At 31.3% G+C, this 26,633-nt stretch overlaps 1 protein-coding gene across 1 annotated transcript in view; it reads left to right on the top strand.

The window, feature by feature from the left end:
* LOC148281242 (uncharacterized) overlaps positions 1–23,896 on the top strand; it is a 102,743-nt gene extending 78,847 nt beyond the window's left edge. The window contains exon 2 of the mRNA XM_088227016.1: positions 23,345–23,896. Within this exon, the coding sequence (XP_088083142.1) occupies positions 23,345–23,896 (552 nt within the window). The remainder of the gene's footprint in view (positions 1–23,344) is intronic.
* Positions 23,897–26,633: the final 2,737 nt, after the last annotated feature.

Below are 26,633 nucleotides of genomic sequence, written 5' to 3'. Positions count from 1 at the left end.
ACAATGGCCTATTAAAATAATGCTAACCATTTATTACAAAACAAAGTGCAACTCACGCCCTTAGATGCTTATTTAATAAGATTTAATGCACATTATAACATTTAATTAGACTGATTTTCTTACTTAAATACGAAATGACCGCCGGTTTACTCCAAAAAATCGACTTTTTTGAAAATTTCAAGCTCTGGGGTTGAGGACCAAAAGTAGTATCGAATATTTTTTTGGATATTTTTTGCATTCTAAGTAATCCAAAAGGCAACTTTTTAGACCCCTTTCATTTCAAAATTCGGAAGAAAAAAATTATCGGCCCACCCTATTAAACATGGAACTGGAAGAGAAACTGGAGAGGTTAAGTTTTTAGATATAAATATAAGAAAGGAGTGATAAAGCGTTGATGAAATACTTCTACTAATTTAAACATCTGTATTACAATGCAATTTAAATGTGTCAATCTCTAGCGCCGATAGCTCTGTGAGCTTCATTTCGCACCCCACATTTGTTGGCAGAATGTACGTGAAACGCTTACAATTCCCCGTTTACATATAGCATTGTGTCGGCTCTATTAAGGCTGCCGGCAATCATATAATAATACCCCGAACAGTACAAAGTACGATACGTAAATGTTCTCACATTCCAGCCGAGAATAAGCGACTAAATGATTTACTCAACACATTACGTCTACAGCTCCTTACTCCGTATACCGCGCGGAGGGGTAATTTACTTCCCTTGATACAGTCTAAGATGGTTTTAATACCCACACAGGGAGAAGGGGAAATTAGATTAACAGAAATATTATTGTGTATATAAAATAATAATTCAACACTTTGTTTTTAAAACCACCCGCGAGTTTATTTGAGATTTAAACATTCAACAATTAGGCGCTGAAACAATAAATGGAATCGTATTTTATTATTAAATAAAATTCATACAATATTTGAGTTTGTCCAAATGTTCGTAGACAAAATACTAGATTTCACCCCCTCGGGAGTCATTGAGAATAACAAATTACAATAGGGACGGAGAAAACCTTAAATAAGGAAATATGGAAGTCTAGGCATTTAAACCAGCCAATGACTGGTCATAAGCCCTGTAAATGCCTAGACTTCCATATTTCCTTATTTAAGGTATTCTCCGTCCCTGTTGTAATTTGTTATTCTCAATGACTCCCGAGGAGGTGAAATCCAGTCTTTTGTCTACAAACATTTGGACAAACTCAAATATTGTAATAAAACCAACTGGTCCAAGAAGAAGTTTAAAAATTGAAAAATTGTTTTCAGGCGTTGCATAGTATGTGAAATAGTTCAGTTTGATGAATCTCTTCACAACAATAAAGGTTTCAGCTCTTTAACTTCACTTAAATCAACAAATGGAAGAACTGAAGAAATATGGATGTTCAAACATATGCAAAATGGTGAATATTACACAGTGTGTAAAGTAGCCACTTAAACCAGCCAATGACAGGTCATAAGCTCTGTAAATGCCTAGACTTCCATATTCCCTTATTTAAGGTATTCTCCATCCCTGTTGTAATTTGTTAGAATTCATACGTTTGCAAATAAATACGCAAATGGTATGGATGTATTTAATAAAGCACTTTTAAATTTTAAAATGCAGTTTATCAATTTATTTTCTTAAAATACTACTTACTTTATTGATTAAAATTGTATACCTTTTATCAACTTGTATCTGTATTCTTAATCATAATTTTAAGATTTTTTTATTTTTACTGATGGAAAAAAAATGTTTTCTCTCCACTGCAATATACGTATGTACTATGTATACCTGTATATTTCTTTACTTGAAAAAATGTCGGTAAGGAAATTCAATCATTATGTAAGTGTGTTTGTTCGTACAAAATTGTAAAAATATATTTTTTTCTCTATGCATTTGGGAGTACTATCTTGATTATTTTTAAATGCTATATTATCATACGTGAATCATTAACCCAATAATTAAAATTATTAATTTTCCTTTAAACATATATGTTATCTTGGTTAACTAGAAAAAGTACGCATGGGTAATTACTAAATAGGATTATATTTTGGAATGACTGTAAGACTCTAAAGAAAATAATTAACTTCATGATAATCTATTTGTATATCTCTGTCTATTGTTTTGCATTAAACAAAACGTTACACGCTTTTGTATTATTATACGAACAAACATTAACTACATGAGAAGATTTTAATAAATAACTTATTATTTTAAATAAGTTTATCCTATCCAAATATATTTTCTCAATAAACACGCCAAATTGTCATATTATGTATATTCTATTTATTTATTACTTTTTATTTATTTATTTAATCCAATATAAAATACAATACAAATACATAGTTAACAAAAATGTCTATACAATAGGTAGGTACATTCAATATATATATATTTTTATGGATATAGCCACTCCACTGGCCCACAGGCACGTTCCGGAGTGTCAGTGTATTTTTTATTCATACATAATTGTACATAATTTCACATCAATTGTGTAAAAATTTAAAAGAAATAAAAAAAATAAAAAAAATTAAAACATATCTACATCAATAAAACGAGAAAGGATTTTCAAGAAACTATAATTACATTCTTATATATGAAACATATTCCTCAGCTTCCTGTCTAGTCTTTTTAGTAATCCATTTATGTACTCTAGCTTTGAAAATATTGTTTTTCATTTTGTTCGCCAATATGTCCTTGCTTAAAAAGTTGTAAAGCTTAGGGGCCAGAAACGTATAATGCCTTTGTCCGTAATTTGTTTTTTTCTTTGGGAGCAGAAGTATTGTCTTTTGTCTTTGCCTAGTGTCGTAAATTTGTTGTCCGTCATTATGTCTGTCAGGATTTTGATGGAAATGTCTTAAAATTGTCTTTATGTATATTTGTCTTATGTCTAGTACTGGAAATTCTGTAAAAAGTCTGTCTGTAGAGTATTGGTAAGGCTTTTTACTGGCTACTCTTAGTAAGGCTTTTTGGGCTTTTATTAATGGCTCTAATGTAGTTTTATTTGTTCCTCCCCATCCTATTATTCCGTAACTAATAGTTGATTGTGCTAGAGCATAGTATACATTAATTAGAGTTGCTTTGTTTAGGATGTTTCTAATGTTTTTAAATAAATATATCATTTTCCTTAGTTTGGTTGCTGTCTTATCTACGTGTATGTTCCACTTTAAATAACTATCAATGTGCATACCTAGATATTTTATATGATCGACCTTTTCTATAGTTTGGCAGTCACAGTCGCTGTTTCTTGCATTTGTACATTCATGAATTTTAAGGGTTCTTTCTATTGGCTGATTCCGTTTGTCTATACTAAAAGTCAAATATTTTGTTTTGTGCGCGTTAAGTGTAAGTAAGTTATAATCTAACCATGTTTTCGTCTTTTCCAAGCCTTTCTCACTTTTACTGTACACTTCTTTCCAGCTTTTAGCATGGAATAAAAGCACCGTATCATCTGCAAAAGTTACAATGCGTCCATCAACATTCAAGTTACATAGTCCATTTACATATATTAGAAATAATGTAGGCCCTAATGTACTTCCCTGAGGTACCCCGAAATTTCCGGTAAGATTTTCGCTAATTGTATGACCTATTTTTACAGTTTGTTTTCTTTTGAAAATAAAACTTTCAAACCACTTTAGATATACAACTTTTATTCCATATGCTTGTAATTTCTTAACCAAAAGTATTTGTGACACTGAGTCAAAGGCTTTAGCCAGGTCAAGGAATACTGCTAATGTTTTTTCATTTTGGTCTACGTTTTGATAAATGTATTCAGTTATGTCTAATATGGCATCCTGCGTTCCTATTCCTTTACGAAATCCATATTGATTTGTTGAAAGCAGATTATTTTCACTAAGGTATTTAGTAAGTTGAGTGTTAACAATTTTTTCCAGAACTTTACTGAGAATGTTTAGAAGAGATATTGGTCTATAATTATTTAGTTCTGTTTTGCTACCTTCTTTAAAAATTGGTATCACACAAGCTTCCTTCAGCTGGGTTGGGAATTCACCTGTTTTTATACTTTGATTGAATACGTGGCAGATTGGTATAGCTATCTCTTCATACAAAATCTTCAAAAGTTTAGCATCTATACCATCAGGTCCTTTTGAGCAGTCGGTTTTTAGGGTTTTTAGGTTTTTTTTAATTTCGTCTACTGTAATTTCTTTTATTGTAAACATTTCTTGAGAGTTAAATTCAATATTTTCAGTGTTTTCTAGTTCCCACTCTTTTTTATTCAATTTGTTAAGTATTTTACCAGCCAGTTTTTTTCCTATGGTAGAAAAATGTTTGTTAAGTGCATTTGCAATTTCTTGTTTATTTGTGAATGTCCTATCACTTTCAACTATGCTCGGTATTAGTGTTTGGTTTTTGTTTGACGTATTGTTTATTTCTTTAATTACCTTCAATATAGTTTTGGTATCATAACTGCTTTCTTCTATTTTGTTGGCGTAATATTTTTCTTTGACTTTTTTTATAGTTTTGGTACAGGTATTTCTATATTTTTTATAATAATGGAGTAGAGAATCATTGTTTGGGTGTTTTCTAGTTAAACTATGTAGGTGATCACGTTTTTTTATACATTTCACTAAATATTCACTAAATATTCATAAGTACAAAATATTAGTTACATTAAATAAGCATATGCATATAAAATCTTAGTTGTAACTTTATTTTAGGCTCACTTCTGCATTTGTTTGCCTAAACCATAGTTTTTACATGTTAATAAAATATCATTTTCTTTAATTTATTAATTGCTAAAAAAGACGTGTTTGTATCGCTATTTTCTAAAGCATTCTTTTTCTTTTTTTACTTTTCCATTGGCAGATATATTAACGTAAAAGTAACTCAGAAGTCTAGGCATTAACAAGAATTATGGTAAATAATATTCATGTTGACGTTACCGTTTTGCACATTAAGTAAGTGATTGCGTTATAACTATGTAGACGTAATATTTTGTAAAAAATAAAACAAATATGTACATCAAAAAAATGTATGTTACATTCACAGATATTTTGATGTATTTAGTGAATTCTTTTGTTCGTTGATTTTTATGAAGCGAAAGTGCTGAATCTTTTAACGTCGTATAGATTTATCTGAATTATTAATTCTCTTGTATAGCACTCGCAAAAAAATATTTTTAAGCCTCATTTTTAAGATAGTTGAATCAATTCACAGTAATTTAAATATTTTGAAATCGCCATTATTTATTAATGTTAAATTAACCTGTATATAAAATCTTAAATGCATTATTAGTTAGACATTTTATTTATTAGGATTTATTTGCGCACATCACATTTTTCAAAAACACATCAGATTTTAATAAAAGCTATATCGATGTATCGGCAAAGAAATAAACACTGGAGAGAAGAATGATATATGCAAAGAAGCTTATACTCGTAGAAAGCACCAAGTAGTACTCCTACTACATATTTTCGTCTTAGCACTGTAGCTTAATATGGTTTAAAACGACTTTTTTTACATAAATTTTGAGTTTAATGTGAACATTTTTTTTTTATGGGCAATGAATGAGTCTTTTTTGTCACGCATTAAAATGAGACATTCATTCGGTTAAGCACGGAGAAGCCGAACAGAGCGTACAAAAATCATTTTGAAGTTAACGTGTTTAATCTGTCACGCTTTGAGGTAAAATGTCGATTTTTTCATTTATTTTTTAAATACCATTGTGTTAACATTTATTGGGAAAAGAAACACAGTTTCAAGTAAAACAACCAAGAATGAACCATGTCTGTAAACTTGGCCTGACTAACTTGAAAATCCGTGTTGAGTCGAGACTTTACAAGACCATTTCAATCGTGAAAACTCTGCACCGTGCCGTCTGTTAATTATAATCCCCGCGTAGGTAACCTGGTGGTTAAAAAATATAAATGACTAGCGGACCCGACAGACGTTGTCCTGCCCAAATGTCGGCTTGCCTGTTAGTAGCTGATTGAACAAACTTTTTTCGTAAATAAGGACACAGGTTATTTATTTTGGGTTTTTTTGAGCAATTCATATATTCGTAATAAGGATTAGTTTTTCGAGGCCTCGTCGTGCTCAAATCAAAATCAAGCAAAAATCACTACTCTAGTGCCATAATCCATGGAGAAAATACGTAAATACGTGTTAATAAAAATAAGACAGACAACGTTTTACCATGAGCCACATAAACTTATGACTCTTAACTGATGCCCAACGCGAATTTAATCATTTTTGATCCACCAGCCGTGTTTTGACGTAAGTTTGATATTTAATTCGAAACCAAATTAAATGTTAAAAAAAAAAATTGTGTCGTTAAATCGTGCAAAAACTGTTCTGATAAAAGGAAAAAGACTTTTCATTGATAAGTAGGTACCTAGATACTTGTTTATGATTGAATTCCAAAACAAAAAAATATTAATATTCCTGAACGTTAGCTTGCCTGCTATAAATCTTTCGTAAATCAGGACAGATGTTATTTATTTTTGTCTTTTTTTAGCTATTTATTTGTTTGTAATAGGGGTTTGTTTTTCGATTTATCTCTTCGTGTGATTGGCTAAGAAGCTTCGTTGTGCTCAAATCAAAATCGTGCAAAAATCAATACTGAAAATAAAACTGTTAGATTGTGTAGTAAAAGCGTGCAAAAACTGTCTGGATAAAAGGAAAAAGACTTTTTATTGATAAATAGGTACTAAGATACTTGTGTATCTTTTTGCAAATATCAAACTCTGCGCTTCTTACTGACAGTGTTGTATTTTGTGTAAGAATCCGTTTTACAAAAATTTATCAAATATCGGTTAAAATTATAAAAGCATTACTCAAAATCCATTAAAAATCTGTTTATATGTAGAAATTAAAAGATCGTAAGAAAATTATTAAATTTTGTTTAAAATAATTGTTGATTGTTAACGCTAAAAATAAGCTTTTTAATTTAAAAAAAACAACATCGTCTAAATTTTTCAATATATGCATTTTAAAAGAATGCAACCCTGGAAAATCGATGAAAACACATATAGGTATTCTTCTAACTTTTTTTCTACTCAATATATTGAAAATGTTTTTATTTGTAAACCTTGAGGACGTAAATTGAATTTTTTTGCAGAAAACTGCCGGTAAATATGTCAAGCCTTTTGCGAGCTTTTTCGAGACCAATAACGGCGATTGATTTATATATTTGTAATCTATATTATAAATAGATTACAAATTAGTAATACCAAAGAAATGTATTAATTGAAAAATCTGTTAAAATCATCATAAACTTGTCATTTTGGTTATGCGGTCCTATAAACGCACATTTACTTTTGTAATCGTTCAAAGACAATTGCTAAATTTTACATTCGAGGGATTATCAAGAAAGTCCTTCAGTAATGGGGGACGTTTTTGAGAAGTTTGCTATTGTTTTACGCACACGGCTTTCATAAACTATCAAACCCTTTCATCCCTTACTTTGAAAAACCATGGTCTCAACACCAAAATATAAGGCAGATTATCCCCACGTCTATCTTCTTTTCTCCTGTTCACTGAATGCCAATTAAACGCAGGGTTAGTTTAACACACTGGAGAAATATTGCGAACATTCGAACTGTGAGCGATATTTCTGCAAAACTTTTACACTGCAAAATGTAAATGAATCGTTTAATATTCCACCTCTGAAGACGACAATTCCGGTTAAGCTGATGAGCGCAAAAAGGAGTTAAATCCAAAATCATAACTAAGCAAAAAACCATACTGTTTAAAAGTTCACTTCATAGAATTCTTTTTTAAGTGTTAGAAACGTTACTTTTTAAAATCAATTCAGATGATTTTATTTTCACGAATTATATATTTATTTTATTTTATTTATTTAGAATACTTACAGATGTACAGGTTAAATGATTGTAAATAGAGACAATAACATATACTTATAAATACTCGTAGTAGTCTGCCATCCAAAAAAGCGATGATGGTTTAAAATATATAAAATATGTTTTTAAACAATGTCATTCATATAAATTAAAATAAGAGAAAACAAAACAAGGAGGCACTGGGAAGAAAAAAGAAGGAAATTGATGAGAATTAGTGGAGGATGAATGAAGCAAAACTCCTACTTTTCGTTATTCATCCTCCATTCAATAAATTTAATCGTTGATTTTTCAATTTAGACGTATGTTCATAAATATAATGAGATGGTTTTTTAAACAGTTAAACACTATGACTAAATGTGAGATCATTAAAAGAAACACGTTAAGGAATTTGCGTACCGGGAAGTATGTTTAGTAGGGATGGAAATACAAAGAAAGAATAACAAATCACACCGAAGAGGGGAATATTTAAGAGAAAAAATTATGCTAGTCTTGGCATTTACAGGGCTTATGACCTGTCATTGGCTGGTTTAAGTGGCCATTTTACACACCCACGAAAATCTCGACCCTTTCGAAGATTTTGTTTGACATAGAATTTTGAGCATCAAAGCACGGAGTGTTACCCAGTACATGGGTTTTTGCAATATTTATTTTTTAAGCCCGTGCATGCGGAGAACATATTAACCTTATCTATAGACCCCTGACTGAATCAATTATAACCACATCATCGGCATGCTCTAGGTCACAGAGTCACAGGGGAAGATGGATATTCCTTGATCTAGTGTAATTGACTTCCTTGGGATGAAGTCCATAAGGATTATAAAAAGGAACTATGCAAGGACGCAACCATGGCAAACTCCGGTGGTGACCTCAAAGCAATCTGTGACAACATTTTTAATTCAGATTCGGCATTCGCTAGTTGAGTGAAGGGCTTTAAAAAGTTCGATTAGGCATCGCAAATCCTTCTACTATTTTCCAGAGTGTAGGTTTATAAGGACTATCAAACGCTTTTTTGTAATCTACCAAGCACATAGCTAAGTAACTATTAAGTTCTTTGTTCTCCTGCAGTATACAGCGTGTGTTGTAGATATGGTCCGCTCATGACCTACCAAGTAGGACCCCCGTCTGGTCCTCTCTTAAAACCCGCATTATAGATCCTCAAATTCTTTGCAGTATTATGTATGCAAGTACTTTTCCCGGTACACTAAGCAGTGTTATGTTTAATGGATCATCCTTTTCTTCAATCTCTCGGGCACTTCTCTTGTTCCCACACTTTGGTCATTAGTTGGTGTAAAGGGCCAATAGTTCTTGTGATGCTGCTTTAAAAAGAATTTGGGTGTACACGTATATTGTCAGCTCCCAGCGTCATTCCATTTTTTTTTGTTGCAACAGAAAGGAAAAGCATTTTGACAAGGAAATAACTAAGTCTAGATTTTTACAGGGCTTATGACCTATGTATTATTGGTTGGTTTAAGTGATAACTTCACACACGGTATAACAAGATAGGCAAAATGGTGAACGTGTGTGTGTAACACAATGTGTAAAATGGCCACTTAAACCAGCCGTTGACAGGTTATTAGCCCTGTAAATGCCTAGACTTTTAAATTTCCTTCTCGAAATGTTTTTTCTCTCTGTTGCAGTTTTTTTTTATAAAGTAAGCTCAAGGGGTTATGTTTGGTCAGTTCAATGCCTCTCAGGCATCGAGTAACTGATAACAGCGGGATTTTAGAGTTTTAGCGGACTGTATGGAATTGTTACTCACTTTTAATGTTCTTCCGATTGTTTCTTATATGAAGCACTTCACTATTGCTGCAGCTCGTATACCGGTATCGTGTAGATGTTGTAAATGATGATGAACTGTACAATTTAGTCTATTTATAACACACTAAACTTCACTTTGTTCGAATATGCTGACGCAGTATATGATAAAGATTTATCAGAGAGGTGAATTTTCACATGTGACTTTCTCACAGAACGGTAGAAGCAACAAGAATTTTGAAAGAGGAGGTATTTGGGAAGGAAATGAATATTTACAGTCTTATATGAGTTGCCAGTATAGAAAATGTAAAATCAGTACTTAACAGGTTATATTGTCAAAAAACATCGAGCATGACTGTTTCTTGTCAGTTGTTTCAAATTGGCATCTGAAAATCGTATTATTTGAAATGACCTTTATTGTAATGATTATGTAGAGAACGAAATAACGGAACAACTATGGATGGTTTCAGCCAGACGACAGAATTTGATTTAGGATACGACACTACCCGACGTAAGAAGTACCGCTTTACCCACTGTTAAACTACTGGAGGTCTTCCTTAATTCTGACCTCTCTCTTGATGCTTAAATTAATAGAATGATTCATGCTTCAAGTTCATGCTTCTACCAGATGAAACTAATTTAAGGGATACTCGAAAATTAATAAAAGCGTTTGTAGAGTGGAGAGTCGTAAAGAGATTATTGTAGTGGTATCTACACAGGTCTACCAATGAATGACATTTCTCGCCTACAGTCTGTATTTAAAGCCGCATCGAGACTTTTTGGAATCTCTAAGTTTAATCATATCACTACACTACTTCGGGAATTAAACTGGCTATGTTTTCCACAAAGGGTGGATTTACAAACTCTGTTGACTTATTTATAAGTCACTGCACAACTCTGCTCCGGAATTTGAAGGGCGAAAAAAGAACTAGCTGACAGAAGTCTTACGTTTAGATCAGTTACATCTACGACAAGAGGAAAATTTATTATTCCTCTACGCAACCAGCGCGCTAAATTTGGTAAACGTAAATTTGCGATTGCAGACCCTATGGCATGGAATGCTCTCACAGCAAAAGTGCGCATTTGTGAAAGTGAAGTGGCGCTTCGGTAAAACATAAAAACCTTCTTGTTCTATAAATTATTTGAAGACATCCGTAGCATGTGGTAACAAAGTAAATTGTTTTATTCAAATCACTCATTTAAAAATTCAAATTATTTTTTTATTTTTTTTAATCATTTGTAAAGCGCCATTTAGGTATTATGTTATTAAAATTCCGCTTGGTAAGTTATACATAATACTAATAATAAAGATTTTTTGTCATTTCATTTACAATACAAATAAAATGTTGTTATTATTTCAATAAAAACAAATAATTATGAACAAGCAATTAATTTTAATGTGCCGAAATCAAATTGAGTGACGTGTGTATCTCGCGCGACCACTCGCTTGACTGTGTAATATGTGATAAGGACACAAATGTCAAAATTCGTGCAAAACGCAAAGCTGAGACAAGTATTACCGACAACATTAAGAAATCTACGCTGCGTTGGTTTGGACGTGTAGATTAAATAGACAGCAATATAACAACTCGAAAGATTAAGGATGAAAATGTTCATTGATGCAGAAAACGAGAAAGGCCAAGAAAAACACGTTCATTCTGTTTTTTTATTTTTCGATTTTGGACTTGACTTCTTCTATACATCACAGCCACATTATATTCAAGTACTACAAAAGTGTTTGTTGCGAGAGCATTAAGTCTTTCGTGTGTGGTTAGATACATTGTTCCGCTCGCGGTATTTTAATAACACAATTCAGAAATTCGGGGATGCGAATTTCTCCCCTTGATGATATTAATATAAACTTGTTATAAGTGAGAATACACAACTTTTAGAAATTGAGAAATAAACATTATCTTGTTCGAGAATTTAATAAAGGCTTTTAAGGTATTATGCGTAGAGAATTCTAAAACTTACAATCTCTGTGCGTAACAAGTAAAGGTAGGCTGAGGTTATACTAAAATATTATGAAAGATAGTATTATTAAAAAAACAATATATATTTTTGTTGGTGCTGCTTTGAAATAAGCGTTTGATGATTTAAATTGGGCAGTCTTTGGATAAATCATATTTTATATATCATGAACTTTCTTGGTATTGGTATAGTTCTATTGGATAGGCCAGTGCTGGTCCTGTAGTTGTGTTGGTGTAATACAGCAAATAAAGAGTTGGTGCGGTTAATTTGAGATATAATATCTAGACCATCTATCTTATCGGATAGAATTTTATGTTTTTTTTTAGAATTTCATGTTTTCATTTTTGAAAAAAGGATAAACAAGTAAAAAATTGTTGTTGAATTAATGAAAAGTATTTACATATAAGCAAATAATATAAAACAATGCGATGATATTTGTGTTTAATATTAAAGCTTAAAAAAAACACTATTTTTTTAATTTTTTTTTTATCAAAGCCAACTTAAACATGATCGCAATACTAGAGAAAGGGCAAAAATCATGCTTTTATTTAGAAAAAAGGCGAAGTTATTTTATTACGTTTTATATAAGGCAGTTAAAAATTATGATATGGGAAAAAACATCTCTGAAGAAAAAAAAAACATCACATGCCCTTTTTCAAGATTCAAAAATAAAAATTATAAACAAATAATCATTATGAAGTTAAAGTACTCCTAAATTCTATGCCAAAAACATTAAAATATTCCAGTTTATCAAAGGAATTATTCAGAGTATTCTTTAAACCGTTTAGGTAGACAAATTTTTTAAGGTGAAACGCGGTCTCACTGTTTTTGATACAAAAGTATTCCCGTATTTTCTCCCTGAATTGTGACACTAGAGCAATTATACTATTAATAATTGGCGTATATTTAATGTTTTGCTTTTTAATTGATTGTTTCTATCGGGATCCAAAAACTGAAAAAAGCGACCAGTTTTATCTGGCCTCTTTGAAGGTATGGAAAACAAGTACGATAAATAATTTTTAAAACCGGAAACAATACCAACACAAAAAAAAAGGATTTTAAAATTAAAAAAAAAAATAAATAAACAAATTAGTTCAGTTTTGGGTTGCGAAAAACGGTACAGCCAAAACGTCGATTTCGTCGATTTTAGTTTGGCAAAATTAGTCCGACGTGCAGTTGTCTTTTTTCCGCAGTATCGGGGAGGCATTTGCGAGAGAGTAACAGAAAAACAATGTTCAGATACCCATTCATCAAAATTGACTGGCATCGCATACCCTCTTGAGATATTTGCGTCGAAAGGCTTCAATCCACTTGTTTTATAGGTAAGATTACGTCACGCATTTGAAAATTTCATTCAAGGTACCAACCAGTCCTTGTATTCGGGTAATGTGCCTTCACGGTACAGCACTATACGCGCACGTAGGTTGTGTTGACACCTTAACCTTTCACAGGCATTGTTGTTCAATATACAGAGCGTAACGCTCCCCATAATAGAGCTTAGCGGCATGATTTCATAAATCACCCTGTACCATTAGCATCATCCTGTTTGTATCATTTACCTGGCTACCCACTTCTGTACACGTACGGGGACAGGGACGGAGTGGAAAAAAGGAAATTAAAAATGGTCTTACGCAATTTCTAAAAACACTCATATTTATTTTATCATTATTTATTTCGTACTTGACGTTATGACATGTAATATATCGTTGCTCTAGGTGTGACACTTCGTATGCACAAATTGGTCAAATTTCCGGGAGAGAAAAAACAATTAAGTCAACCGCACAAAGTGTTAGCAAAGCTAACTATAAGAGGTCACTGGCAACCAGTTTTTTAATGAAATAACACTCCTGTACATACAAGGTATTACCAGAAAGATGAAAAAGACTAAACGGACATTTTTGCATCAAAACTTAAAATGGATCAAAAACTGTTGTTACGAGGTGTCATATCTACAGCAAAGAAATTTGTACCTACTTCTATTGTAAATTATTCACATCACTAACGCCTAAAAAGTTGCATTTTTCATGATATATGCTCTTGTATCATCATCATTATCCCTTTTTTCGTACCCAGCGTAGTTCGATCTTCTGTTACATAAAGGTAAGGTGATTAGATTAGTCTTCCGCTTCAGATGTCAGTCCATAAGCAATAAAATATTGCAGTTTATATACTTTTAAAAATCAATATTTTACTTCCACCTGCCAGGAACCGAACCCAGGACCTCAAGAATGATAAATGAATGCGCCAACTACTATACAACGAGGCGGATTTATCTACACTCGATTTTTTTATTCGGGATTTTTACTCGGGAGTTCTGTTCTTGTATCATAGACTGTATTCTTTATGAGCCTAAACATGGAGAAATTTACTATGATTTACCAGGTAATATCAATTTCCAAACCATTTTCAAATAACGCCAATATTTATGCTGGAATATGGGAATTGTGGCGTTCAATATCAATAATAAAGAATGGGTGGAGACGGACGGACTGCGTTATCTGGTATCGTCAAGCGGCGAGATGAAGAACTAGACCCTGATTACCTTTAGACCAAGGGCGCATAGATATTTTAGAGCGCGCGGTAGTTTACCCGCAACAATATAACTCATAGTTTTAGGTACGAGTGCGCGCACACGCGGGTAAATTATCACAGCGGTAAAAAAATCATAACCTGCTGCATGTTTGACGCGGTGCAGCAATCATAAATAAAATTGTTATGTATTGACTTGTATTAAATTGTGAAAATACTTCCTTAACACACCTGAAACCATTTTAAAGACCATTGGTATTCCGATCAGTTTCACTTGTACAAGAAAGCATTTTTTTCGTTCAAAAAAGCGTTTTATAGGAAGAACAAGTTTTTCCTATAAAACTTTCAATTTTATATATCTCGATTTTTTTTAAACTCTAGCTTTCTCTGCTTGCTTGCACTGATTAAACAAACAATATGGAGATCTCTAATCGGATATTGTCGTTCATCCTCATGACCATGACCAAACACGAATGGTAACAAAAACTGTACTTACTTGTATCACAATAGCCTTAGTCCATTACAGTTATTTAACAAATTTAAAAACATCGGATTAGATTATAACTATCATTTTTTTTTTTAGCTCTGACACTAATAAAGAGAGAGAGAAAAAAAAAGAAGAAGCTTTTATTTTAGCCAACCAAAACGTTTAGAAAACTAAAAGTACCGCCAAAGGTTGGAAATGTTCAGGTTGAAATTCTACACTCCATAATAGATGACTGGATTCAATGTGTTTTACGCTTTAAATGGTGGCACAATAGGTGCATGACATACTCGTACTTTGGTATCAGGACATTATAATGTGGTAGGTGCGATTGCTTGATATGGTGCTAATTATTGCAACGTGGGTCTGCGAGAGTACGCAAATCATTGATTTTGTATTAAACGTTTGTTTTTTTTTCTATGATTCAATAGGGTTTTTTAAAATTAATGATGACAATATTTTCAGTTTGTCCAAATGTTTGTAGACAAAGACTGGATTCAACTCCTTGAAAGGCTGTTGATAAATCCACCTGGTCAATGAAGAAGTATGGAAATTGAAAAAAAAATATGTTCAGGCCTTGCCGAGTGTGTAAGTGAAATAATTCAATTAGAAGTATCTCACCCGCATAAATAAAGGTTTCAGTTCTTTAACTTCACAAACATCAACTGATGAAAGAATTGAAGGAATAAAGATGTTCAAATATGGGAAGAATAGTAAATGTTACACAGTGTGTAAAGTGGGGACTTAAACCAGCCAATTACAGGTTATAAGCCCTGTTGATGCCTAAACTTATATATTGCCTTGTGTAATATGTTCATTGAAATGTATTTTTTTGTATTAGATATAGACTAAAAATAAAAGTGCGCACTCTTAGAACACCCTACCTTACTAGCAAATAACCAGTCTTTATGTCCAGCATTTTTATTAGTAGCAACTGAATATTCTTTCAAATATTGGGAAAAAAAGTTAAGTTTTTTTCGAGTATTTTAAAAGCATGCCTAGCAAAAAAAACATTAATACATTCATAAAGATTCCAAAATGTAAGTTTTACCGTTCGCCCCTGTAAATGGGCTACCACGACTCACTCGGAGGGATGAGGTCTACCATCTCGTCCACTGTCCGCACGCGTTCTGATGTGGATCAGGATTTACACAACAAAACCCATATTGACAGACTATAGGTAGACCCGCCAGAGAAATTGAGAGTCAGTTAAGTTGTTGCTTACCTCAGTAATTATAATATTCTAGTTCTCAAAATCCTTCTATAAAAATTTATATTATGAATATAAAAAAAATAATCTGCATCAAACAATTATGAGAAGATAGTAATTTGTATTAAATTGAACCAGATACGTTAACTACTCTTGGGTAAAAATTCTGAAAAAGAAAATTGAGTGGAGATAAACCCAATTGTAGTATAGTAGTTAGTTTGTTCGCCTATTATTATTCACCTAGTTTTAAGCATGGTAGGTAAAGGGTTCGGTCCGAGGTTTGATTCTCGTCAGGATAAACGTAAACATCGGTTTTAACGGTGGTTGTACACTGGAATATATATTTTTCTTAGACCGGCAACTAAAGCGTAGGGCTTGACTTTGAACTTAACTTTCATATTTTCAACAAAAAAAAACCAGATATTCTACAATTGAAGTACCAAAGCAGTACCTTATGTAACACCGCATGGGGATAGGAAAATGATGACGATGATCCACAAGCAAATCTTTAAACAGGTTTGTATACCTGATGATATCCAAGCCGTTCATCTTCATATGACTTGTTTTTTTGTATTATTTTTTAATCAAAATAAAAACCATTAAATTTGCACATTAAAAAAAATATATTCACAGCTTAAATTCTTAACTGAGATAAAATAAGCCAGAAAGAATAATCCACTCGGGGTATATTACTTCTCCATTAAATGAAAATACTGTTCATTCAATGATCTTTAAAAAAAAAAACTTCATGTCTTTTTTTTTAAAAGACTCAAAAGTCAAATTTCAGCAACGTGTGCAATGATCAATCGTCAGCAATATGCAGCTAATCATTAATACAAATCATTTAAGTACGTTTTTGGCTATCATCAAAGTTTAACGAGATATTAAAATTGAGGAATATTTTGAATTTGAATTAAATCTTGAACTTTTAATAAGACACTGGTTTAACAAAATATATTCTTATCAATTTCTTGTTACTGTTTATGAAAATTTTGATTTAACACTATCTGATTGGTAAAGTATTTGGGCATTCGATAGTTCAAAAATTCAATTTAAAGAGAAGCACATTATAAGTATATTTTTTGATAGTCTAAAATTGAGTTCTCCTCCCATTTTTTTAATTGAATTATATCTACTTTTTTTCAGCATTATGCTGATGCCTCTATTTTAAAATACTTCGGATTTATTTAAATTCCCATTGTTTTAAATTATTGATGGAGCAAAATCGTTAAATCTAATAAATAGTCTATTGGTAACTGTAACGGGAGTGTTAACACACTGTTGGCTTGCAAACCATTACATCTCTCTACTGTCTACTGACCATAAATCACAAACCGATAACTGCCATATTGAAATATCAATCCTGATAGTTTATGGCAACCATTCCATTAAATAGATTGGTGATCGGAGAATGGTCAATGGCCACCCTATATCGTAATTCTTGCGTGTATAACGTACTTTATTGGCCACCCAATCAATACAATGGAACAAGTAAAAAATAAACGTGTTTCAACTATTCGCATTTAGCGTCAGCCAAAAAATATTTTCAAAAGTAATCTGATTTTTAGTAAATAAACACGTTGTTTTTATGCAAACCACATATCAGATTTACAAACTCGCAATTACATCTTTGTCCTTAATAATCTAAAAAAGTCATGTATCAAACAATACACGATATGCAAAAAATTATGTGAGAAAGAGATAAACGCATTTCCTTTTTTCAAATTTTTGTATTACTCTTTGCCATAGCTACGGCACTAAGCGTCAGTGTATGTTTATGTATTTTGAAATTTTATTATTAAAAACCAAAATAATTTATTTCAAAGCACTTTTTGGTTATTCATTATAATAAAAAAAAAACATTTATGTACTACACAAATATGATGAACATTTTATGGAAGCTAATGTAGAAATCTAGGCATTTAGTCTATAAAAATTTAGACAAACTTAAAACATTGATAATAAAACCAGCCTGTCATCTATTGACTTTTGTAAAGAAAAAAAAATAAAACCTTTTTCATGTGGGTGAGATTCATCCGGCTGAATCAATTCACCTACTAGGCAACGCCTGAAAGCAATTTTCCAATTTTTATACTTCCTTTTGTACAAGTTACTTTAATCAACGGTGTTTTGAGCATGTCCAAATATTTCTAGATGGGCTGGATTTCTTCCCTAGAGAGTTATTTAGATCTCAATTTGCAGAAAAAGAAAAGGAAATAAGTTGGGAAAGGAATGTGGATACTCCCGAAAGTAATTTTTTTCTCTCTGTTGCAACAAATTTACATATGAATTCAGGTTCACAAGTATGGGTCGTTCCTGGTTGTGTCACTGCCATCAACTAATGTACGTATAATGTTTTAATAAATAAAATAATTAATTAATAAATTCCCTATAGAGGAAATCCAGCCAGTCTACAAACATTCGGGCATTCTCAAAACATTGTTGATAAATTTTTTCCATTATATTTTTAACAAAACTTTTTTCACGGTTGGTGTAATTTTGCCATTTTTTCATTATTCGCGACATTTTGCTGTGTAGCGTTACGTCTTGTCGCGGTGAAGGCTCGTTAGAAAATTAAGGTAAGAAAGGCAGTTACCCACAAATTGAAATGCTATTTTTGCACTTGTCACGTGTCTGTTTGATTATGCATTATTACATCGGACACATCCAGTTAGAAGTGTTTGATTTAATTTTTATCACTTGTAATTTGAAATCTAAATCCACACAATTCCACATCCTTTAATGCCCTTACGCTGTAATCAGTCAAGAGTCTGCACATTATGTCGCTTAGTGTTAGCAATATTGTACCTTCATCAAGCAGTATAATAAATGTGTCGTGAAACTTGTCACTGACACGCGTATATTAGATTCTGGTATCTATGGAAGGATGCCGTATTCATAATATGTATAGAGGTCCTTAATTTTACCAATTACACACCAAATGGGGTGGACTAATTTACGGGGTTTCATTTTTGGGCCTCTTGAAAACGGTCCAACCTTCGTCAAGGGAAATACTTCGTCGGTGTTTGAGATTTGAAATAATATTGATTGAGGAAACAGTGATTTCGATTAAGATTTTTTTGTGATTTTTAAAACTTGCGCGACTTCAAACTCGCCTTTTTGTCACTTTAGTTTATTTGTATATAACAGACCAAAACACAAATCTGCATAAATAGAGCTTTAATTTTTTTTACTAAATAGAGATAAATAATGACCACAATCTTAGTCAAAATTTTGTTCAAAAAACTCCTTAAATATATATTTTTTATATATATTGTTCATTTGAATTTTATAGTTAAAAGATTTCTTAGAACTCCTGTATACTTAACTCAATTTCGTTTACAATGTTCTGCTGGACAAAAACGAACTAAAGCGAAATATTATGTACAAGACTTGTGATTGCTAAAACTAGTTGGTTTCTTGTAAAAATGTAGCTAATATAATTATTGCATAAGGATCAAGATAAGGTTTTATTTATTTTGAATGCATTATTCTGTAAAATTGTTTTCTTTATATTTTAGTTTCAAAGTTTTTAAAAAGGCGTTTATTAGTTAAAAAATTGTAATGCTATAATTGATAAAGAAATAAATTAATTTATGTAAATGAGAAACCTGTAAGTATTATAAGGTTCTTCTTCTAGTGCCTTGCCGGGTCCCCCCGACGGCGACGTTGGCGATCACTACAGCGAAAGCATATTTATTTCAATTTATTTATTTTATAAACGTTTATGTATATTAAAAAAATACAACAGGGATAGAGAAAACCTTAAATAAGGGAATATGGATGTCAAGGCATTTACAGGGCTTATGACCTGTCAAGGCATTTACAATTAAATGCCTTGACATCCATATTCCCTTATTTAAAGTATTCTCCATCCCAGTTGTAATTTGTTAATCTTAATGACTCCCGAGGGAGTGAAATTCAGTCTTTTGTCTACGAACATTTGGACAAACTCAAATATTAATTATATATATTACAAAATATTTGAAAGCATACATAACACGAAAAAAATAATACTAAAATTTAAATATACAAAGATGGTAACATATGGATATACATATGTATCTGTTCTGTGCTAATTTTACATTTCCCAGCCAGGTTGACTGCTTAGTGATGTATTCGCCATAGTGATTCCTGGAAAAAGATGACCAGAGTGGTTTCGCGTTGCCTTCTCTGGTTGATTTTCTGTCGGGGTTACCTTTCCTTAGCTGGTTGGTTCTAATTTTGAGGCGCCAAAAACTCGCCTTTTATCCTCCCGTTATCTGCTGTGATCACACCATTATGAGTGTGATCCCATTGCGTAGGGTTCGCGACGTGGACGCTAATGAGTTGGACTAGTCAGTAGTGTTGCCGGTGGAAAGGTTCTAATATTTCAAAACATTTTGATTGAGTTTTTAAAATTTTAACTCTTATGTTTATTACATTGGTTTTTTTATGTATCCACCTAAAATTGAAATTATTACTATAGTTAAAAGAATGTATTAAAAAAAAAACTCACTAATATATTTCAATTTGGAGGACATTTTCTTTGAGTCGTATAACCGTGATAGAAAGTGGGAAACAAGTTGTTGTAGAGCGGGGTTCGAACCTAAGATCCCCTGATTTGAAGTCTGCGACACTACCAATGAATGGGATGGCAATATTTTTTTCAGCTATATTGTTTAAAATTATAGTAACCAATAAATTGATTTAGAAAATAAAACAGATTATAACAAAATAATAGTAAAATAAACAATGTTCAAAAATTTAAATACACAAATAATAAGAAATCAAATGATTTATTAGATAAATATATTACAACAGAGATGAAAAACATTATATAGAAGGCAATAAATAATTCTAGGCATTCACAGGGCATAAGACCTGTTATTGTTTGGTGTAAGTGGCCACTTTACATACTCTATAACATTTATAAGACTTCGAAAAAATTCAAATTTGTTTCGATTTTTTAAATCACAGTTTAAAAAAGCGATTCTTATGTCGGCCTCGTGGTGTAGAGGTCAACGCATTTGCCTCCTGAGAAAAAAATCTCGGGTTTGATTTCCGACATGGTTGATATGAAATATTCTTTATTATAAAAAGTTAAATGATAATAAATTAACACTTATGTCCTTATAAAATAAAAAAACTAGACCTTTTTTCTCTTGAAAACTAAATCAGTTTAATGAAATTGAAAATTTTTATATCAAGATTTTCTCAGTGAGAAATACATTCCTTATTAAATTATTTTATGCAATGTGGCGATTCATTAAATAAAATAAAAAAAATTAATATAAAAAAATAACGTAACTCATTATTATTTTTTACCATTTTTAATTAACCTGCAATAATATTTACAATCCATTTGTGAGTGCAATAAACCTGTTGGAATGCACATAAACAGTAGGTACGTTAAAATAGTTCGTTTGTATTATTCAATAATATTGACCTTCTTATTCTGTTGATTTAGCAAAACCTTGTAAATCACGAATTACTGTGATTAAGCGATAGTTTCGACTGTCAGCAGTTTTAATCGCGCGGGTCTGTAATCAATGCAGTTTGATATATGTGAAAGAGATAAACGGAGTATTAAGCGGAGATTTACATATCAAATGGAGTTAAACCAAACACGTATACAGTACAAAGCACGTAAGATGATAAATGTATTATTACTCTGTATTTTCGAACGTGATATACGTATAAAATTCTGCACCTGATAATAGTAAACTATTGTATTTAAGAGAAAATTAAAAGGTATGAAAATTAATAAGTTTTTCACAGTGTCAAGTTAACATTACAAAAATGTTCTCTTTCGTTGTTTTAGCGGCTACTTTACCCCAACTGCTTCTTATTCCAGTAAGTCAAATAATGTTACCATCGGTATTACCCATTTGCATAATTAATTTAACACGTTATTTCTACTATTACAACTACTATCAAAATTAAACACTTTTTATACATATACAATTTACATATCTATAAAGGCGAGCATATTGCCTTTAAGCAATTTCTAACTACCTGTCCAAACCGTTCAGTTTGAGAAAATAATAAGTACATGGACATAGTTTAAGTTCTACAGAATGTTAAAATTTTATAAAAAAATTAACTAAAAATTTACACGATACTATAAATAAACGAGAGGGGATGGGAAAGAAAGAAGAAGAAGAAAGAAACAACCCAAAAACTTTGATATTGACAATTCATTCTTAATTTAAATGTAAATAAATAAGGGGTGACTCTAACATTAGTGGGTAGTTTATAGATAGAAAGACGAGGCATGCAATTAAAGTGGTGAATAGGTATTAAAAGGGTACAAAAAAAACATGCCAAGGCCTTTAGCCAAGCTTAAACTGAAGAGGTTGTTGACTCCTTTCCTTTGTAAAATTGGTCACGAAGAATCTGAGGGGTTGAAGGTAGTTGATAAATATCCATCACGTAATCTTGTTTTTATGTTTGTTTTAAATACTTTTAAAAATTATTTTTTTCAATTACTTTTTCATTTGTACAATTACATAGATATAAGTATTTACTTTTAACCTGGTATAAAGTTACGCCTAAACATAGTGGCAGAATAAGGATAGGAATACTTTCTTAATTATGGTAGTAGAATAAGGACGGTACTCCCATCTTAATTTTACCACTATGTCTAGGCGTAACTTTATACCAGGTTTATAAGTAATGCCCATTGTGTTTTTGGCTAGTAAAATAGTGTATTTTTTAATGTCTTACAACAAGGATAATTACCCTAGTTAGACAATCAAAGCATTTTTTATTAAAATCATAATTTTTTGTTTATATAAAATGATAAATGAGTATTTTTTTACTTAAGGGTAGCTAGGAAAAATAGAACGCCACATACATTTCTAGTTTCCATCACATCGACCTACAATTTTGTTAGCTTTTGAAATGACCGAGCTTTAAATTTTTGTTTTTCTACAATGTTTTGAGTATGTCCAAATCTTTGCAAACAGGCTGGATTTTCTCCCTAGGGAGTTGGTCATATTTAAATTTGTTGCAACAGAGAGGGAAAACATTTTTGAGAAGGGAATATGGCAGTCTAGACATTTAAAGCGCTTATGATCTGTCATTGGCTGGTTTAAGTAGTCACTTTACCACTTTACACACTTAAACCAGCCAATGACAGGTCATAAGACCCGTAAATGCCTAGACTCCCATATTCTCTTCTCAAAAATGTTTCCCTCGCTGTTGCAACAATTTTTTTTTTCTGATCATGTTAAGTTTTTTAAGACCCTCTTTTTTCTACGTTACCATGTATTTTCTTGCCATACATATATCTACTACCATGTTTTCTTATATATTCATTCCATACATTAAAATAATCCTTGTGTTTATTATTATTTATGCTTGTCTTAGATATTTATTCGCATTTAATTTCATCACTTGTCACTGTTATACTTCGACTTCCAACACATTTGTTTGAAAGATTGCATTTAAAACGCGTCCATTATTTATCTGCTCATTCCATGTTTCACTTCACCATACATACGTAAGTGTCGGAATTAAAACATCATCATGCATTTTGAAATATACGGTTCCTTAAAACTTATATTCGTTATAATGTTGGTTTCACTAATTTTTTTATAGGAAGTTCATTCAAAATGGATACCACCTTGTCAAATAGTCATAAAAACATCTATATATCCTGACTCCAGCTCTTCATTGCTTCGATCATTTGAATCTAACTCTGATGAGTGTATTTGTCCCAAAAGGGTGAAAAGAGACATGAGCTATGAAGATGAATCGATCAATGAAATCAACAAAGAAGACTCTAACGAGGACTTTTATGAAGATGATGATGACAAAAATACTCACATTGCCCAGGAAATATCTGAAAATTTCGAAAAACCAGAAGATGATACCGAAGATTATTTTGAGAAAGACGATAATAAGATTTTAAGATTTAAATTTAATTTAGACGAACTATTGAATGAGGTTCCTCTACCTACTAACCTAACTGAAGAAAGTGTACACGAGAAATTTATTTCGGCCACAAATAACACAAAATTGGTAACTGAAAACTCAGACAATAACGATTATCCAGAAGGAAATATCTTCACGGAATTTCGAGTATTTGTAATGGGATTCCCGATGGCAATCCATGATGTTTTTATGCCGAAGATAATCTCCGCATTTTGAATTTTATTTTCTTTAAAATTTTGTGTATTTAAAGCCACTAAATTTGTATTGTGATTATTTAATTAATTTATCTATTAGAATAAATGTTGATTTTAACATGTACATTGTTATTTTTTCCAAACCACTTTCAATTATTACGAAACAATTAATACCACCTAAACAACAACAAAATATTTTTTACTGTAGTAAAAAATAAGTATGAAAAAAATTTGTTTTCTTCAATATAATGAACGAACCAAAGTTAGTTTAATTTGTACCATTATCAATAATTGTTTGCATTTTACGTTTTTTTTTTTACTTAATGTTTCATTGTTTATTTTTCAATTATTTTTTTTCCTATAAATTGATTTCTGTTTTTATTTTTTTTCTCCAGTCTAAGTGTTTTTTGCTGTAATTAAGCCCCCGGGTCTTTTTTAGTACATCAAAAAACAAACAACTCAGAAATTAAAAAAGTATTATATTTATAAGGACAAATACTTTTATGTAACTTATACAAAAAAAATCATTTTTCAAAATTGCGAATACTTTTATGACTTCGGAAGTATATCATATTTTCTTATAGTTATCTGCAATAATTCAAGAATAAACCTAAATGATTTCTTTCAAATTATAAAACTAATCTATCTTTCGAGTAAACAATAAATGTTTTTATATAGGATACAAATTTAAAGTATGCATTTAAAAACATAAGATCACTACACTAACCAAAAGAGACAACATGACTTGACCTCATAAAAGGTTTAAATAACCCTTACGGGTTTTTCAAAATTTCAAAAATATGTATATGAAAACATTCGATTCAAAAACTATTTAAAGCATTATTTTATTATGCGGTAACAATCGAAATATTAAATGGCCTTTGAAGTTTCTGTTGAACAATTTGGTATGTTCAATTAAAACCTACTTTAAAAACAAAAATAAACAAGTTTTTATTCCACGAACACAAAATTGACCGAGTAATATATTTCCGTTATTTTTCTTTCAAAATGTTCCAGATAATTTTAATATAACCCCTTTAAACGCACACGATATTGTTTTCCAATAAGCCTCGGTAAACATGAAAAGCGAAAAAATATTTTTCCATCTTGTTTGAAGCTGTAGGCTCCATTTCTTTTTTCCCTTTCCTCCGAAACGAGATGTTTCCTTTCGATTACCGCCTACTGTTTGCCCATCACTTTCTGGATCAACTAATCGACTTTGACGACAAACAATCCTTAAAAATACACGACATTTTTATACATCAATAGTCTCAAAACACACAAGTTAAAACCATTTAGGCCGAGTATCTACGATGTCTTTTGTGAATTTAATATTGATGGGAATGAACATACAGTATTAAATATTTTCTCGAAAAATATTAAGAGATTGAGACCACAAAATATATTTTTTAGGGAATTTTAAAAATTAGGGTTCCGCGATATATGCTTTAAAACCTTTGCAGCTGTCAATAGTATTTTTATTTCTCCATCCATCGCCACATTATCTAACTCATTTAAAACCGTTTCTACATTAGTAAGATGTTGAATCTTTTTTGGTCTGTTCGATAAATTAGCTATATGTGGACTCCATTGAAGCTTAGAATCTAATTTTATACCCAAAAATACGGTGGCATCCACAAGATCCAGTTCTTTGTCTTTAAGTTTTACATCAAACATATTTTGTTTGACATCACGTGTCACGAATCTAATACATTAAGCTTTTTTCATTTAATAATAAATTAACATATTTCAACAGAGATGAAGAAAATTTTAGAGAAGGTAATAATATGGAAGTCTAGGCATCTACAAGGCATAGGCCATAAGGCCTGTCGTTGGCTGGTTTAAGTGGTCACTTTACACACTGTGTAACATTCACAATTCTGTCCAAATTCGAACATTCATTTTCTTTCGATTGTTTCATCAATTGATGTTTGTGAAGTAAAAGAGCTGAAACTTTAATTCATACGACTGATTTATCTAATTGAATTATTTCACCTACATACTAGGCAACGCCTAAAAATCTTATTTTTTACATTTGTTTGCCTCTTTTTGGACCAGGTGGATTTATCAACAATATTTTGAGTTTGTCCAAATTTTTAAAGTGGCCACTTAAACCAGCCAATGACAGATCATAAGCCCTGTAGATAGATGCCTTGACTTCTAAATTATAACCTTCTCGAAAATGTTCTTCATCTCTGTTGTAATATGTTAATATTAAAAGCTCCCCTGGGAGTTGAATCCAGTTGTATACAAAAATTTGGACAAACTAATGCAATTTTATATTGCAAATAATACTATCTTACCTTTATCATTTTTATTTTCAGTAAATTCCTTTTTGTTCCAAATTGTATTGCTTGTGTATTTATTTTTATAAGTTTACAGAAATTAACACCCGTAACAACAAGAAAATACAATATTTACAAATAAAGAAAAATATGAGGTCAATTATAGTTTTCTATATTTATATTACAAAGCCAAAAAATCGTACATGTGTTAAGCCAATCCGTATCGCTCTATTTGTTTTTTTTTAATACCCTAATAATGAAATAAAGTATAATAAAAACAATAAGCTTTTTGTTAAATCGGTCTTATAAAACCTTTTCGCCAACGGATACACACTGAGTGGCCCCAGATTAGCCTTCTTTTTTTCAAACAAGAGAAAATAAAGGAAAAATTAAATCATACAAATGCATACAATAAATACTATATTTTTATTTTTTGTTGTTTAAATTGTTTAAAAATTTATTTTTTATTTTGAT

This window comes from Micrasema longulum, unplaced genomic scaffold, assembly GCF_059751315.1.
Source record: "Micrasema longulum isolate JH-2025_06_02 unplaced genomic scaffold, ASM5975131v1 h1tg000482l, whole genome shotgun sequence".
Lineage (NCBI taxonomy): Eukaryota > Metazoa > Arthropoda > Insecta > Trichoptera > Brachycentridae > Micrasema > Micrasema longulum.
The sequence above is the reverse complement of the archived record's forward strand: the minus strand, read 5'-3'. Positions and strand labels throughout refer to the sequence as shown.